A 17,852-nucleotide genomic window follows, 5' to 3' on the forward strand; every position below is an offset into this window, starting at 1 on the left:
ACTGGAAAATCTCTTATCTTTAGTCAGACCTAGTTCTCAGTCATGAGTCCCTCAGACAGGCAATCAGCCTTTTCCTCTAAATGCCAATTGAACACCAGAATTTTTTTATTGCTTTGGTCTACTGAAGGGACACTTAATCAGTAAAATAAATTAATGAAAGCCTTGTGACTCAGCAAATGCAATCACAAAGCATGTTTACAATTGGACAAATAATTCAGCCAGCAAATAGGAACACAGATTATGTGTGCTTTATTTCAACTTCTACTTTGACTTTTTTCTTCTTAAAATTCATTTATTTATTTAAAAGGCAGAGATGGAAAGAGAGAGAGAGAGAGAGACAGCAAGTGAGAGAGCGAGAGCAAGAGAGAGAAACAGAGATCTTCCATCCCCTGGTTCATCCCCAGGAGCCAGGAACTCCACCCAGGTTTCCCACATGGATGGCAGGGACCCAAGTACTGGAGCCATCACCTGCTGCCTCCCAGGGTGCACAGAAGCAGGAAGCTGGATGGGAAGTAGAAGGTGGACTGGATCCCAGGCACTCCAATATGGCACGTGGTGTCCCCAGTGGTGGCTTAACCCGCTGTGCCACCATCCTCACCCCCAACCAGTACTTTTAAAAGCTTCTTGTCTACAGTCCCATTGTACAGTAATTACAGTGATGGCAGACCCTGCCCACTGTCCGCCCTCCAGCCACTCCCCAGCTTCAATCCTGCTACCAGTCATGACTGCCCAGACGCTGGGAGCACTCCCAGGAATGCAGCCCTCGAAACACTGGCCTGCAGTGGTCCCCTCTAGGCGGGGCTGACCACCACCCTCCCTGCCATGATGATTCTGTTTCCTCTCAATTTAGAAGGAACCACGTGGCCAGGAGTGCCCCCTGAATGCTCTGAGACAGAAACACAGGGGTACAGAGATAGTAACTCAGAGGTACTTCCCTCTCTGCTTGCGTATGTGCCAATGTCCAGTGGCAGCTGTCTTTTTGCTACTCTAAGAAAATTCTGATCATCTTGGGTGGAGTGAACTTGGAGTGAGGGAACCCAGATATTGGAATTATAGACCTTGTCCTATCAACTATGTGGCATGGGCATGTGAGAGCCTCAGTTTCCCCATCTGTAAGATGGAGCAGTAATTCCTACCTCACAGGAATTAAATATGATGAGGATCTGGGGCCAATGCTGTGGTGTACAAGGTTAAGCAGCCATTTGCAGTGCCAGCAGCCCAGCTGCTCCACTTCCAATCCAGCTTTCTGCTAATGTGCCTGGGAAGGCAGTGGAAGAAGGCCCAGGTCCTTGGGCCCCTACCATACATCCTGGCTCCTGGCTTCAGTGTGGCCCAGCCCCGGGCATTGCAGCCATTTGGGGAGTGAACCAGTGAACAGAAGCTTTGTCTCTCTCTCTCTCTCTCTCTATCTCTGCCTTTCAAATAGGATCGTGACAATATAGAAAAGTAAAGTGAAGCAGAGAGAAGAAAAAGACATGCACCTGGCCTGGCAGCATCAGGATCACCTAGAAACAGGCTATGAATGACATTATTGGACCTCGCTCCAGGCCTGCTGAATCTGAAATTCCACGGGTGGGCCCACCAATCCACGTTTGATCAAACTGCCCCAGTGACTGTGGGGCATGTTAATGTTGGAGAAGCCCTGGTCTAAACTAATCATGGCAATTCTGTTCCCTTTGACAACTACTAGGTTAGTCTGGGCAATGGTGCATCCGATGAGGATGGACAGGAAGTCTCCTGGGAGGCTGCTGGGAATGCTTCACCTGACACATAAGGAAAAAATGAGAGAAAACGTACCCGCCCCTCCTGTTTTGGATGCGGATACTGTCAAGTCTTCATAGGACAGATACTCAGAACAGTAGCAGAAACCTTGTGAGCACTAGGTGATGAACACAACCCCACGTCAACTAGCCAAGGATGGCAGAGGGGAAAAACCAACAGACCTTTCCTTGGTGAGCTGTTAAATGAACTCTAAAACACCGCATATCTCCAAACTCCTTGTCAAAGAACGTATTTTTTAATTCACATGCGTGTGTGAACTATTTTTAGTTGGCCTTCTGTTAACTTGAAATCCTGACCATAATATCTTTGTTTCCTTAGTCAAGGGAAAAACAACAACAACAAAAAATGCATACTCTCATTTTTGTAATTTTATGTATTACATATGATTATATATTTTATTCTATTAGTTTAATTGGAAGCATTCTGAAAAGAAAGAATCTATGACTGTATTAAGTCAAAGTTCAAAGAATTTTTAGAATGACATTATTGAAATTATATTGATTTTAGTTCTACTAACTAGTTGTGTGACCTTGAACAACTTACTGAATAATAGGCTTTAATTTTCTCATCCACAGAAGAAAAGGGTTAGATTAACTCATCAATGCGATCCTGTTCAGGCTAAAGAGCCACACCCTTAGAAGTAGATGTTGTGGCACCATGTGGGACACCCACATCTTTTATCAGAGTCCCTAGGATCAAGTCCCACCTCAACTTCCAATCCTACTTCCTACTGATGCACACCCTAAGAGGCATCAGGTGATGGCTCAAGTACGTGGGTCCCTGTCACCCGCACAAGAGACCAGATGGAGTTCCTGGCTCCTGGTTAGGATCTGATCCAGCTCTGGCTGTTATAAATATTTAAACAGTAAACTAGCTGATGAAAGATCTGTCTGTCCCTCTCTCTGTTGCTTTCCTTTTCAAATAAATAAAAACAAGTAAGTAAACTTTAAAAAGTAAAGAACTACACTCTTAATCTTCTAAGAGCTCCTGAAAAGGTCTTCGTGACAGAAATTCATCTTCCATGAGTTCTATCAATAAGGAATTGTTATGCAATGCTAACATTGTTTTTCTACATTGCTATGCAACTGACTACCGACAAACATTTCAGGACATTAGTAGTGCCCTACTAAAAGGCTGAAAGCTCCGTGTTCAGCACTGACCCTGCCAACTCCCAATTATTTATACCAGGAAATGGATGGCATTCTGTAGGTAAACATTCTTTTTTTTTTTTTTTTTTTTTTGACAGGCAGAGTGGACAGTGAGAGAGAGAGACAGAGAGAAAGGTCTTCCTTTTGCCGTTGGTTCACCCTCCAATGGCCGCCGCGCTGATCCGAAGGCAGGATCCAGGTGCTTCTCCTGCAGGTAAATATTCTAATTCCAAGGCCTCAAATTCACTTACTGATTTAACTTCCTATCCATGCAAAAGCCAAAAAGTACAAAATGCAAAGCAACTGACTTGTATTTCTACTGTTCACTAGAATATCAGTTAAAATAATTTAAAGGGAGGGGGCTGGTATTATGGGGCGGTGGATTAAACTACCATCTGCAATGCCGGTATCCCATGTTGGTGCTGGTTCAAGACCTGGTACACCACTTCCCTACTAATGCACCTGAGAAAGCAGTGGAGATGGCCCAAGACCCTGGGCCCTTGCACTCATGTGGGAGACCCAGATGAAGCTCCTGGCTCCTGGCTTCAGCCTGGCCCAGTCCTGGCCAGGAGGCCATTTGTGGCCATTTGGGGAGTAAACCAGCAGATAGAAAACACTTCTCTCTATCTTTTTCTCCCCTTACCTCCACAACTCTGCCTGTCAAATAAACAAAATAAATCTTTAAAATGAAAAAAAAAAAAAAAAAAAAAAAGAGTGGTGGGGTGAGAGGACAGAGCACACAGGTAAATCCAAAGCTGATTTTCAAAACTACTAGCCTTGGCCGGCGCTGTGGGTTAACAGGCTAATCCTCCGCCTTGCGGCGCCGGCACACCGGGTTCTAGTCCCGGTTGGGGCGCCGGATTCTGTCCCAGTTGCCCCTCTTCCAGGCCAGCTCTCTGCTATGGCCCGGGAAGGCAGTGGAGGATGGCCCAAGTGCTTGGGCCCTGCACCCCATGGGAGACCAGGAGAAGCACCTGGCTCCTGGCTTCGGATCAGCGAGATGCGCCGGCCGCAGCGGCCATTGGAGGGTGAACCAACGGCAAAAAGGAAGACCTTTCTCTCTGTCTCTCTCTCTCACTGTCCACTCTGCCTGTCAAAAAAAACTACTAGCCTCAGAATTGAAAGTGATTTATAATTAGTTTTGGAAAGGCAAAGTTGCCCTCATGCTCTCACTGCAACTAACACTAAAGGTACCAAAAAAAACAAAACAAAACAAAAAACAAACCCACACACACATCAGGTGAATTAACAGGTACAGAATATTTTTAAGGTAATACATGTCAAGCCTTCTTCAAAGGATCAGATCCCAGAAACCTTTACAATGGAGCTGGGGGGGGGAGTAAAGCTTCCTTCCATTCAGAGGGTGTTTCCTAGAAAGAAAATACTACTGCATTTTTACCTAAGGTGGCTATTAACACCTTTAATAACACCTGTGCCAACACAACCACAAAAGACTGACAACTAAATATCAAAACAACGTTGTGTTTTTTTGTAAAACCTGAAATATCAACACAGGCAAAATCCTTTGATAAACAACTTGCACTATAACCACACTTGCTGACTGCTGCACAACTCTGTTTTCTTTATGCCCAGCTACAGGGCTGACACATGACTGCCAGGCAGTCAACTCATCTGTTCACGCCAGGCTCTATTTCAAAAGGGTTTGGGGCTGCAATGGGGTATTTCACAGGGCAAAGTAAACTGGAAAGATGGAGAAGAAGTGGCATGCATTCTTACCTGTTCTCTTCCTTTCTGTCTAGATTTTGTGATATACTTCATTTTAAAAGCCAGTTAAAGATTGTGCTTAACAGAGATGAGATAGTAACAGAAGCCTAAAAGAAAGACTGCTATTTGATACCAGAACAAAAAAAGCATAAACAGAGCACCCACAGCTCAACAGTCAAGTGTTCTGTCCACCTACAGAGCAAATGCAAGGAGTCAAGTTCTTTACTATGGCTGCCCAAAGGAAAGAAACACAGCAATGCCACCTCTAGGAATTTATCCTAAGAAAAACATTAGAGGAAAGGACAAAGATTTGGGTCAAGAATATTCAGCACAGGACCGTATAGGACAGAGGATGATTGATCAAAAACATAGTGCTGTAGCTATCTGAGGGTATACCATTAACTTATGTATTTAATGACATGCAGAGATGTCACCATGTATTGGCAAGTGCAAAAGTAGCCTTCTAGGCAATATGAACTGCAGGATCCTATGCAGAGTCAGCTGTATTTATGCACATATAGTTACACACAGGTAAAATGCTAGAATTCCACATAGCCTACTGTGGGGAGATCATGGGTACTTTATATTTCTGCATTTGCTTAGTTGTACAGATGGTTCCCAATTTACAATGGCTCAACTGACAATTTTTTGACTTCACAACTATGCAAAAATGATACGCATTCAGTACAAACTGTACTGCAAATTTTGAATTTTTCTTTTTTCCCAGGCTACCACATGGTACAAGAGTCTCTCACAGTGCTGGGCAGCGCTCGCTCGGTCAGCCATAAAACCAACAAGGGGAAACCACAAAACTCCACAGTGAAGCATGTTGCCAGCGTTTTCTGCTATTGCATTTTGTTTCCCCATACTGTCTCATCTCCTAAACGTCCATCCGTATGTGTCAGAGATATTTAAGACTTTATTAACTGTAGGCTCACATAAATGTTCTGAGCATGTTTAAGGTAAGCGAGGCTAAGCTATGATGTTCAGTAGGAGAGGTGTAGTAAACATATTTTTGACTTACAATGGGTTTATGATGACATAAGACATAGCCCCTTCATAGGTCAAGGAGCACATATAGCTCTCAATTCTGTTTTTCTGTGATATATATATCTGTTTTATAACAGGAAAAATACTACTAAAATATTTAATGGGCACAGATACATAAAGTTCTTGATATTTAGAGTTATTCATTGTATAACATTTCCTATAAAAGCAAAAGAATGATTTGCTTTAATAGGTCATTTTGGAAACATGAAACAGCTTTGTTATATGGAATTGTTGTTTTTTATAGTATTAGAACTAACAGAATTTCACCTATAGAAAATTCTGCATTAAGTACTGAAACGAATGCTATTGAGTAAACAAGATAAACTTACGGCTGAGTGAAGTCACGAGTGATGAAATCAGAACTCTTGAAAAGCAGAAAGATGTCACTGAGGGTTTTACATTTCAGAGAGCTATTCATTGCTATCCAGTATGCATCCTAAAAAAAATAAATAAATAAAGCATGTGCTACTTAGTCCATATTTTCAACTCAGTGGGTATGAATGATGCTCGGGGCTACACACAAAATCAATTATGTGTATCACTTCAACAGTTTAAAGAAAAAAGGCCAAGTGACTTTCGGCAATACAGTCAAAAGTCAAAGTCTACTTCTCAACAACAAAGACCATCGTCACTGTGTGGCAGACACTCATTTGTGAACACTGAGATGTTCGGGTCATCACAGTTCAACCTAGGACCAAGCACTTCCCAACGGTTTTCCTATTGATGATGAAAGAAGTGGGAAATGAGGTACCAGACAAATTGCTACTTCAGATGAAGATGGTAAATCAACAGCCTGACCTGCCACTCTCCAAGAAAACAGACATCACCTCCTTTCTGCCTGTTTCTGACAAGGAACATCCAAACACCTATACTATGATGGCCAGGGCAATACAGAGCCATACTGGTCAAATTTGGCAGAAAAGGAAGTGAAATTTTCTAAATCATCACAACTTTAAGTGGTGAATGTCTCATACAAGAACCAAAAAAGGGGGGGGGGGGAACAAAAAAAAGGAAGAACAGCAGGCACAAAATTTGAAAAACACACCTGTCTTCTATACAGATCAAACATAAGAAGTAATAAAATTTTGAGGAAACTAATGATCGCAAAAAACAATACAGGGCTGGTGTGTGGTGCAGAGGGTTAAAGCCCCAGCTTGCAGTGCCAGCATCCCATGTAGGTGCTGGTTCGAGTTCGGGCTGCTCCTCTTCTAATCCAGCTCTCTGCTATGGCCTGGGATAGCAGTAGAAGATGACCCAAGTCATTGGACCCCTGCACCCATGTGGGAGACCTGGAAGAAGCTCCTGGCTTCAGATCAGTTCAGCTCTGGATGCTGCAGTCATTTGGGGAGTGAATCAGAGGAATGGAAGACCTCTCTCTCTCTGTAACTCTGTCTTTCAAATAAAATAATTCTTTTTTTTTTTTATTTGACAGGTAGAGTTACAGACAGTGAGAGAGAGAGACAGAGGGAAAGGTCTTCCTTCCGTTGGTTCACTCCCCAAATGGCCGCTACAGCCAGCGCTGCACTGATCCAAAGCCAGCTCAGGTGCTTCTTCCTGGTCTCCCATGCGGGTGCAGGGCCCAAGGAGCTGGGCCATCCTCCACTGCCCTCCCAGGCCACAGCAAAGACCTGGACTGGAAGAGAAGCAACCGGGACTAGAACCTGGTGCCCATATGGTATGCTGGCACCACAGGCAGAGGATTACCCAAGTGAGCCACGGTGCCGGACCCTCAAATAAAATAATTCTTTAAAAAAAATCTAATTGTCCACATTACATGGAAGAAAATACTAGGCATATAGTAGGCAGCCAAGAAGTAACAAATAAATGAACAAATGAATAACACACCTAGCCATCTTCAGCAAAAAGCCTCAACCAAGCTCAGCAGCAAGGAATGATTTAAAGTATTGCTCATAAGAGAGGAGGGAACTTCCACTTTGATTATGGCCTTGTCTAAATAAGATCAGAGTCTGTGAACTCAAGAGGCTTCCATAGCCTTGGCAGCTCAAGACAAGAGCCTCGGGTGATTACTGACGTCATAAATAAGAGGGTCAATTCTTAAATCAACAACAGGTGTCACTGTGCACTTACTCACCATGTGGGATCTCTGTCCTTAACGTGTTATACTATGAGAATTAACAGTAAAACTAGTCTTCAAACAGTATTTTATACTTTGTGTGTCTGTGTAGGCACAAACTGTTGAAATCTTTACTTAGTATATACTAAGTTGATCTTCTGTATATAAAGATAATTAAAAATGAATCTTAATGAAGAATGGGATGGGAGAGGGAGTAGGAGATGGGATGGTTTGAGGATGGAAGGATGGTTATGAGGGAAATACCACTATAATACAAAGGTTGTACTTTCAAAATTTATATTTATTAAATAAAAGGTTTCTAAAAAAATAAAGTATTGCTCATATGCAGATGAAAGTTGACTATGAGAAACTAAAATTGAATTTAATTATTTATAACTTTAAAATAACTTCTAAAATAATTTCTTTTAAGAAAAATACCCGAATGATTCCCAAGCTAGAGTGTTTTTTTAAATATATATATTTTTTAAAACTGATACTTAGTAATTGTATGTATTTATGGGGACCCCAGTAGCATTTCAATATATAAGTATACAGTGTGTAATGCTCAGACCGGGTAACTGGTACATCTATGAACCTCAGACAGGTATCACTGCTTTGAGATAAGGTACCATAACTTTTTCATAATTTTTTCCAATAAAAGGAATGATGAACCCCTTGTTAAAGATAGTGTATTGAATATTCACATTTAACTTTTTCTTTTTTTTTTTTTTTTTTTGGCTCTCTTGTTACTCCAAGGTAGCCCGAAGAGAACTAGAGACAGAAGGCGCAGCCTCCAACAGAGAGGTGGAATGAGCCACCTCCACATTTAACTCTTTTGAAACAACATATTTGCTTAGCAAACCATGTAGCTGAATAAACAAGGCTATTATTAACACCAGAGAAAACAAACTGTTGAGTAAGAAAACATAAATAATCACAGTACAGGCCCTATCACGTGTGCACACAGTGTTTGCATAATCCCAGTAACTGGAAACACTATTGATCTAACCAGAGTTCAGGAGGCCTATAATAAGGATAGTGGAATAGAAAGTAAAGGCGATAAGAAAGGAAAGAGGGCGGAATACTTGTTTCCAAGTAGCAATTCAATAATAAATAAAACCTAAAACTAAGAAATAAAAGCAAATAGCAAAAACAATGTAGTAAAATATATTTGAAAGCAGTATCTCAGGGGAGTAGGAAACGGTAAGGAAAAACAGGTGTTGGGATGTGCTGATTTTTGTAGCAAGCTTTCAGATTCATTTGAAATTTCAGACTATGTGCATATAAAACATTTTGAAAATTAACAATATATCAGATTAAAGACAAGTTATCACTTGTTTTAGAATAAAAAAGAGAGGCACAGGGTATGATTTTTGAAAATGCAAATAAGTCTGACCACTTAAATAGTTTTGCTGATATAACATAATTTTCTATTGGATTATAAGAAACAGAAAATTTTTCCATAGGCCTTAACTCTTAAATCCTATCAATGGACGGCGCCGTGGCTTAACAGGCTAATCCTCCTCCTTGCGGCGCCGGCACACCGGGTTCTAGTCCCGGTTGGGGCGCCGGATTCTGTCCCGGTTGCCCCTCTTCCAGGCCAGCTCTCTGCTATGGCCCGGGAAGGCAGTGGAGGATGGCCCAAGTGCTTGGGCCCTGCACCCCATGGGAGACCAGGAGAAGCACCTGGCTCCTGGCTTCGGATCAGCGAGATGCGCCGGCCGCAGCGGCCATTGGAGGGTGAACCAATGGCAAAAAGGAAGACCTTTCTCTCTGGCTCTCTCTCTCACTGTCCACTCTGCCTGTCAAAAAAAAAAAAAAAAAAAAATCCTGTCAGTGCCATATTAAAAAATAAGACACAATTTAAAAATATAGTTGATTCTCAAACTGCTTTATTTCTACATTCTGTGGCATTTTTATTTTTCTCACTTGTCAGTACAAAAAATTTCCCTGCTAAACCACACAGCTCAAGTTTTCAGAAGGACTGAGAGTGAACTTCCTTAGAATTCTAACAAATCAGCAACATAAAAGGCTGAAACCATCTTCTGACAGAATACATACCACCCTGCAGGACCCAGGAATAGGGATGGCAAAAGCAGGAGAAAGACAACAGAGGAAAATCATCGTAAATTCCACAGTATTTTTCCTAGAATGAGGACTACAATTAGACTCTCCAGGGATATAAAATGAAATGCATAGCCAAGTAAAGAATATTCAAACAGTAAGAGCTTTATGTATATGTTCCTACCCTTGGGGCACTCCAGTTAAGCTTAGGAAAGACACTGCCCCCCAGAGAATTGATAGCTTCCTGGACTGTTGTGTTGAACTCAGGAAATTCCGGTGCCTACAGAGAGAAAGAAGAAATCACTTGGGTAAGACAATATCATTACAGCAAATAAGAGAAACAGATAAAAATCTCAAGGTTATAGTTTAGAGTGTTAAGACCAGAATTCACAATACAAATTACTCAGAATTTTTGAACTCAAATAAAGTCAGTGATCAAATAACATTTAGAAGGAAGAGAAATAAAAGCACGAAATGGCACTTTCTAAAACAATGAAAACCATAAAGTTAAAGACAGATGTCACTGAGCATCTGGCTATGTGAAGAAGGAATGAATGGTTCTACGTACCCCTCCATTAAACTACTGATCTTTATCTTAAGCAGGAAGGGATTTTAAAATTTTGTTAATGTATTTACTTGAGAGACACAAAGAGCTTTCATTGGCTGGTTCACTCTCCAAATGTCTGTAACAGTCTGAGTTGGGCTTCGCCAAAACCCACAGTCTGCCAAAGCAAGGAACTCCATCTAGATCTTCCATGCAGGTGGCAGGAACCCAAGCAGCTGGGCCATCACCCGCTGCCTCCCAAGGTCTAGATTAGCAGGAATCTGGAATCGGGAATCAGAGCTGTGTCTCACTGAATGCCAAGGGAGTCCAGTGTGGGATGCAGGTGTCTTAACCTCCACCTTAACTGCTAGCCCAAATACCTACCCTAAAACCAGTGTTTATTAGTGAAAAGAGACAGGAAGAATATTCCTTGTACATGGATTCTGGTTCTCAGAATAACCCTCCACTTACAGGACCACAGCTACTCTTGTAGCAAGGGTCTTGGAGATATCCCCAAAAGGCTTCATGAGGATGAAAAAGAAACTATTCAATCACTTGTATTTCCAGATAAGTTTTAATATTAACAAAATTCAAAAACAGGACTTTGGCTAATTTAAAATGCTTTGTCTGGGGCAGGTATTTGGCATAGTGGCTAAGAAGCCACCCACATCCAGTGCCTGGGTTCGAGTCTCCACTCTACTTCCCATCCATGTTCCTGCTAATACACACCCAAGAAGCAGCAGATGATGGCTCAATTTCTTGGGTCCCTGTCACCCACATGGGAGACATGGACTGAGTTTCAGACTCCTGGATTTGGCCTGGCCCATTCCTGGTTGATTGCAGGCATTTGGGGAGTGAACCAGAGGATGGAAAAATCTGTCTCTCTTTCAAATAAAAACAAAAAATTTTAAATGTTATTTCCATTTTGGTTTACTTCAAAATGCGTATTTCATCCAGGCAAGTGACTGAAACAGGAGATGTGTTTGTTTCAAGCTGGAAGTAACAGAAATATTATTGTTGAATAAGGAACTTCAACTTGACGGCCATTATGCCCTGGCTGGAGCTTTATGTCACTAAGAGCTGTGGACATAAGCAAACGAGTGTAAGTGGAGCCTTTGGGACACAAAACACAGGTGGCCGGCGCCGTGGCTCAACAGGCTAATCCTCCGCCTTGCGGCGCCGGCACACCGGGTTCTAGTCCCGGTCGGGGCACCGATCCTGTCCCGGTTGCCCCTCTTCCAGGCCAGCTCTCTGCTGTGGCTAGGGAGTGCAGTGGAGGATGGCCCAAGTCCTTGGGTCCTGCACCCCATGGGAGACCAGGAGAAGCACCTGGCTCCTGCCATCGGAACAGCGCGGTGCGCCGGCCGCAGTGCGCTACCGCGGCGGCCATTGGAGGGTGAACCAACGGCAAAGGAAGACCTTTCTCTCTGTCTCTCTCTCTCACTGTCCACTCTGCCTGTCAAAAAAAAAAAAAAACACAGATGATGCATTTAGTTTGTTCCCAGCTTCTGCTGCATAGGGGACTGCTGCCCTCTACTGGGCAACTGCAAGTTCTGAAAAAAAAATCTAGTAATCAGCTTCTATAGGGCGGAAAAAAGTTAGACTAGGTCTAGAATTAACTAAAGCACACATTCCAAAAATTAATCAAGTGGTTTATGCAGATCCTCAAAATCTAACCCAGTTATGATACAGAAAAAAAGCTGTGACATGAGTCAGCAAAACACATCAAAGAAATAAGTGTTAAAAAATGATAATCTATTCTCCAAACTGGAAACAGCTTTAAGCAAAAGGTAGTGAGTAAAGAGAGAGCAGAAGTCTCAATTAGGTGACCTTTTTTGATCACAGTTTAAGTTTAGCCTCTAAACTGGTTAAATCGTTTAATCAGTTCATAGCCTGTCACCATATCTTCCATTAAACTACTTCTACAGCTTACATACAAGAAATTACATTAGAATAACTTAGAGAGGCTTTCAACATGAATAAGAGTAATAAGAATCCCGGCAGGCACTGCGGCTCAGTAGGCTAATCCTCCGCCTTGCGGCACCGGCACACCGGGTTCTAGTCCCGGTCGGGGCGCCGGATTCTGTCCCAGTTGCTTCTCTTCCAGGCCAGCTCTCTGCTATGGCCAGGGAGTGCAGTGGAGGATGGCCCAAGTCCTTGGGCCCTGCACCCCATGGGAGACCAGGAGAAGCACCTGGCTCCTGCCTTCGGATCAGCGCGCTGCGCCAGCCGCAGCGCACCAGCAGCAGCGGCCATTGGAGGGTGAACCAACGGCAAAAAGGAAGACCTTTCTCTCTGTCTCTCTCTCTCACTGTAAAGGAAGACCTTTCTCTCTGTCTCTCTCTCTCACTGTCCACTCTGCCTGTCAAAAAAAAAAAAAAAAAAGGGATTCTTTTCCACGTCCCTCTCCTCATCAAAGGAATAATGATTGACGTTTAGGCCAATAATTTCCTTATAATCACCTAGAGCTGCTGATTTGGCTGCTCTGGAGCTCCAGCCATAAAAACCACTTACCCAAGATGCATCAGCAAGTTTCTACAAATGGCATCATTACACAAATTTTACAACATGAAGGGATTTAACCTTCAAAGACAGAACATGTTAATTTTCCTATCCCATAAAACTTGACTTCTAAGGACTGCTCTGTATTTATGTGCTGCATTTAAAAACATGTGATCCACCCCCTGAAATCCTCAAAATTATGCAACTTTAGAGAATCCTTTCCATAAGGCTCCCAGAACAAATGAGAGTTACAAAAGTTTACCTATTGTCTTCAGGGAAAGCTGGGGTGGGGAGTCCTTCAAAAAGTTCACAGAAAATGCATACTTATTAAAAAACTAAGCATGGATTTCAAACATTTTGCACCAAAATGAACTTTTAATGCAATTTCCTCCACAAACTTGTTGAAGTCTCTGTGTTTTATCCACATACAGCAAACTATCCAGGGTTATCTGACTCCACCAGCTCTGTGAGCCGCTTCATAACTGCAGGTGCGTGACAGCAATGTAAACTAATTATTTTTTTAAAGAATTATTTATTTACTTGAGAGGCAGAGTTACAAGAGAGGGAGACAGAGAAGAAGGTCTTCCATCTGCTGGTTCACTCCCCAAATGGCCTCAATGGCCGGAGCTGGACTGATCCAAGCCAGGGGCCAGGAGCTTCTTCCAGGTCTCCCACGTGGGTGCAGGGGCCCAAGGACCTAGGCCATCTTCGACTGTTTTCCCAGACCATAGCAGAGAGCTGGATTGGAAGTGGAGCAGCTGGGACTCGAACCAGTGTCCAAATGAGATGTCGGCACCAAAAGCAGAGGCTTAGCACACCAGACCACAGCAAAGGCCCTGTAAACTAATTCTTATGGGCATGCAATTTCTATGCCTTCTGGAGATCCAACTGTTTTCTCTCCCATTCAACTGGTTTTGCCTCGTTTATACATTCATTTCAACATTCCTGATTTATGGACATCTTTCCTTTAGATTCTCTTTTGAATCAGTTCTAACAAATCATTAACATGTGTTAAAGAGTTTTATAAATGTATGGGAGTCATGATTTTACCATTTTATGATACTTCTCTATGAACAGATTTAACTAATAAGATTCTTCTAAGCTCATTGCTCAACTTGTTAATTTTAAATATGCATAACACCTCACTTTTCTGGGGGAAAAGTTTCCACTATAAGTAAGATAAAATCCACACTCATCTGTTATCTGTGGACCTGCTGTTATCTGTACTCACCTAGCCATCTTCCCAGTCTCACCTACCACAGCGCCCCTGTACCACCCCATTCAGAAATGATAGGTCTCTTTTGCTGTTTAATTTTTTCTTTTAGAATTATGAAATGTTGGCCAGTGCTGCGGCTCACTTGGCTAATCCTCCGCCTGTGGCACTGGCACCCCGGTTTCTAGCCCCGGTTGGGGTGTCAGATTCTTTCCCGGTTGCCCCTCTTCCAGTCCAGCTCTCTGCTGTGGCCTGGGAATGCAGTGGAGGATGGCCCAGCTCCGTGGGCCCTGTACCTGCATGGGTGACCAGGAGAAGCATCTGGCTCCTGGCTTCGGATCAGCGCAATGCGCTGGCCGTGGCGGCCATTTGGGGAGTGAACCAACAAAAGGAAGACCTTTCTGTCTCTCTCTCTCCCACTGTCTAACTCTGTCTGTCCAAAGGAAAAAAAAAAAAAAAAGAATTATGAAATGTTTTACAACACACAAAAAAATACAGACCCTTGTTCCTGGTCCAAACATTGAACTATTTGGTCTATACCTGTATATTTCTAAGGGAGAAACATCACAGATGGACACAAAGATCCTTATCTTCTTGCTCTCCTCCCTGGCCCTTCCCTCTCTTCCCACAGGTTCCCATCATTACAAAGCTGGGGTGTGTTCATCTATATTCATGACTCTATACCTATGACAGAAGTGCCTGGCCATAACACCCGGCCTTCGGGAGCGGGGCTTTGGCAAATCAGGTAAAGCCGCCACCTGCAGTGCTGGCATCCCATATGGGCACCGGTTCAAGACCTGGATGCTCCACTTCCAATCCAGCTCTCTGCTATGGCCTGGGAAAGCAGCAGAGGACAGCCCAAGTCCTTGGGCCCCTGCACCTACATGGGGGATCTGGAAGAGGCTCCTGGCTTCAGATTGGCCCAGCGCTGGCCATTGCGGCCACTTGGCGAGTAAACCAGCGGACAGAAGACCTCTCTCTCTTTCTACTTTTCAAATAAATAAATAAATCTTTAATAAAAAAAAAAAAGGCCTTCAAACAACTTAACAGCCATTTGCTACGCATTCTTTCAACAACTTTCCTTTTTAACTTCATCATTAGACTTTTAAAAACTTGATATTTTTTTCCCCTCACTTTTGATAGACTGCTTTTACATCTACACTCATGTACGATATGCCATTCACCAATACCTTGCTTTTTCCCACCCTAAGCCCTGGTTCCTTATTTCTCTCTACAATGAATGCTCATTCCCTGCTTGACTTCACCCAGTGGAACCAAGTCTCTTCAAACTGACAGTTTTTGAAATAACTTCAGACTTTCAGAAACATTAAGAGAACCATGCATATCTAAATACTTTCCCCCAAAGTGTCCATTTCATATTTGCTTTATCACTCTCCCCACCAACTCTCCTCTCTCCACCTGTGTGTTTCTATTTGTTTATATACTTTTCTTTCCTACACTACTATAAAGTAAGTTGCCCATTCATCCCTAAATACTTCACGGTATATTTCCTCACAAGTCATTTTAACATTCTCTCATATAATGTGGCAAAACAATCAAAATCAGGGAACTAACAGTGATATGATGCCATTATCCAATCCACAGATCTTTTTTTTTTTTTTTTTTTTGACAGGTAGAGTAGACAGTGAGAGAGAGAGAGACAGAGAGAAAGGTCTTCCTTTTGCCGTTGGTTCACCCTCCAATGGCCGCCGCACCGTGCTGATCCAAAGCCAGGAGCCAGGTGCCCCTCCTGGTCTCCCATGGGGTGCAGGGCCCAAGGACTTGGGCCATCCTCCACTGCACTCCCTGGCCACAGCAGAGAGCTGGCCTGGAAGAGGGGCAACCGGGACAGAATCCGGCGCCCCGACCGGGACTAGAACCTGGTGTGCCGGCACCGCAAGGCAGAGGATTAGCTTATTGAGCCGCGTCAATCCACAGATCTTATTCACAGTTTACTCAGGGTCCTATTAATGTCTTTATAGAAAAAGAGAAGTCAAAACTTTCTCTGGTCCAGGATCCACTCTAGAATCACACACTGCATTTAGCTGTCATGTTTCTTTCATCTCCTTTAAATCCATAACAGTTCCTTTCTCTGTGGTTCTTAATGTTCCTGACTTTGATATTTTTGAAGAACACAGGGCAGTTATGGACATAACCCTTAGAAGTAGAGTTTGTTGGCTGGTTCTCATTATTAATTTCAGGCTATGCAGGTTAGGTTATTCAGTGGCAGGCGATGTGCCCATCCCATGCACCTTTGCTGGAAGCACCTGAAGCTAGAATTGGCAGAACTGGAAACTGAACCCAAGCACTCCAATATGGGATATGGGCATCTTAACCAGCATTGTTATTGTTGGGCCAAATGCCTGCCCCAGTTTTAACATATATGCAATCAATTATTACTTTGATGGTTGCCAGATGCTGATTTTTTAATTTTTTTTATTTTTAAAGATTTTATTTATTTGCGAGTCAGAGTTACAGACAGAGAGAAGGGTCTTCCACCTGCTGGTTCACTCCCTAGATGGCCACAATAGCCAGAGCACAGCTGATCCAACGCTGGCTGAGGCTGAACCCACTATGCCACAGTGCCGGCCCCCAGATGCTGATTTCTAACTCCACCATTCCTTCTACACTAGACAGTGCTTTTGAGAACTGAAGAAAGGCTTTCGCTTCTCCCCCACTGCTTTAATCACTATTTATGTCAGCATGGGATCTTGGATTCTTACTCAATGGGTTATGATTACAATTATTATTTATAATGTTTTTGCCAGTGGAACCCTTTCAAGTTGGTTTCTGGGTCTTGTGGTCATGTCTCTGTTATTCTTTGAACATTCCCTTAGTTCCTGGCACAACAAGCTACTACAGGATCATTTTGTTTCCTAACCCCTGTTCTGAATTTCTCCAAGAAGCGTTGATTCTTTTTAGTGGAGAATGGTATTTTAGAAATCAAGTTGTAAACCTTCTTGGTGAACAGTTTGGTAGAGAGACAAGGACATAGACATGTGCATACTGCTATGTTTGAGACGTTTGGTCTCTCTCCAAAATTCACGTTGAAACTTAGTCTCCACTGCAGTCGGATTAAGAGGCGGCGCCTCGGGGAATTAAGGGATTAAGTCCTGAGGTTCTGCTCTCCTAGAAGAGACTTCAGAGAGCTGCCTGGCCCTTACACGTCTTCTCCCCTTCCCCACATGACCACAGAGCAACAAGGCGCCTTCCTGCACACAGGGAGCAGGTCTTCAGAGGGCACTGAATCTGCAGATTTGGATTTCCCAGCCTCCTGAACTGTGGAAAATCAATATCTATTATATAAATTTCCCAGATGAAGGCATTTTATTATAGCAGTAGGAACAGTCTTAGAACCCTATATACTTTCGTGTCACTAATTTCTGAATCCACTTGTACACATTTAAAGACATGAGTTGAAAGTGATAATCCTCAGCACTTTTCAGACCCAGGTCAAATATTGCTTCTCCTGTAAGTAGTTCTAGATAGCCTCACTTATAATTGTTCTGTCAGCACTGTCACCCACCCCCAACCTGTGTCTTACTGGTTTACAAACTCCCTGATGGCAGGAATCAAATCATACTCATCTTTGTTTTCCTCATAGAACCCCTACAGTGCCCTGAGTACAGCAGATACTACTTATATTAGGTTGAACAGAATTTTCATAAAAGGAGAGTAAATCGCATAATATCCACAGCTAATTAAACATCCTAATGTTCCATTTCTGCATCTGTTGGCACGTTTAATTTT

General features: G+C 42.9%; 1 protein-coding gene across 2 annotated transcripts in view; it reads right to left on the bottom strand.

The window, feature by feature from the left end:
- CDC123 (cell division cycle 123) overlaps positions 1–17,852 on the bottom strand; it is a 73,935-nt gene that overhangs the window by 31,130 nt on the left and 24,953 nt on the right. Inside the window, exons 6-7 of one of the 2 annotated variants that reach the window (XM_062210899.1) lie at positions 10,028–10,123; positions 6,035–6,141 (exon numbers count right to left, since the gene is read on the bottom strand). In XM_062210899.1, the coding sequence (XP_062066883.1) occupies positions 6,035–6,141; positions 10,028–10,123 (203 nt within the window). The remainder of the gene's footprint in view (positions 1–6,034; positions 6,142–10,027; positions 10,124–17,852) is intronic. The other variant, XM_062210900.1, reaches the window with a different exon arrangement.

This window comes from Lepus europaeus, chromosome 14 (genome assembly GCF_033115175.1).
Source record: "Lepus europaeus isolate LE1 chromosome 14, mLepTim1.pri, whole genome shotgun sequence".
Taxonomy (NCBI): Eukaryota; Metazoa; Chordata; class Mammalia; order Lagomorpha; family Leporidae; genus Lepus; species Lepus europaeus.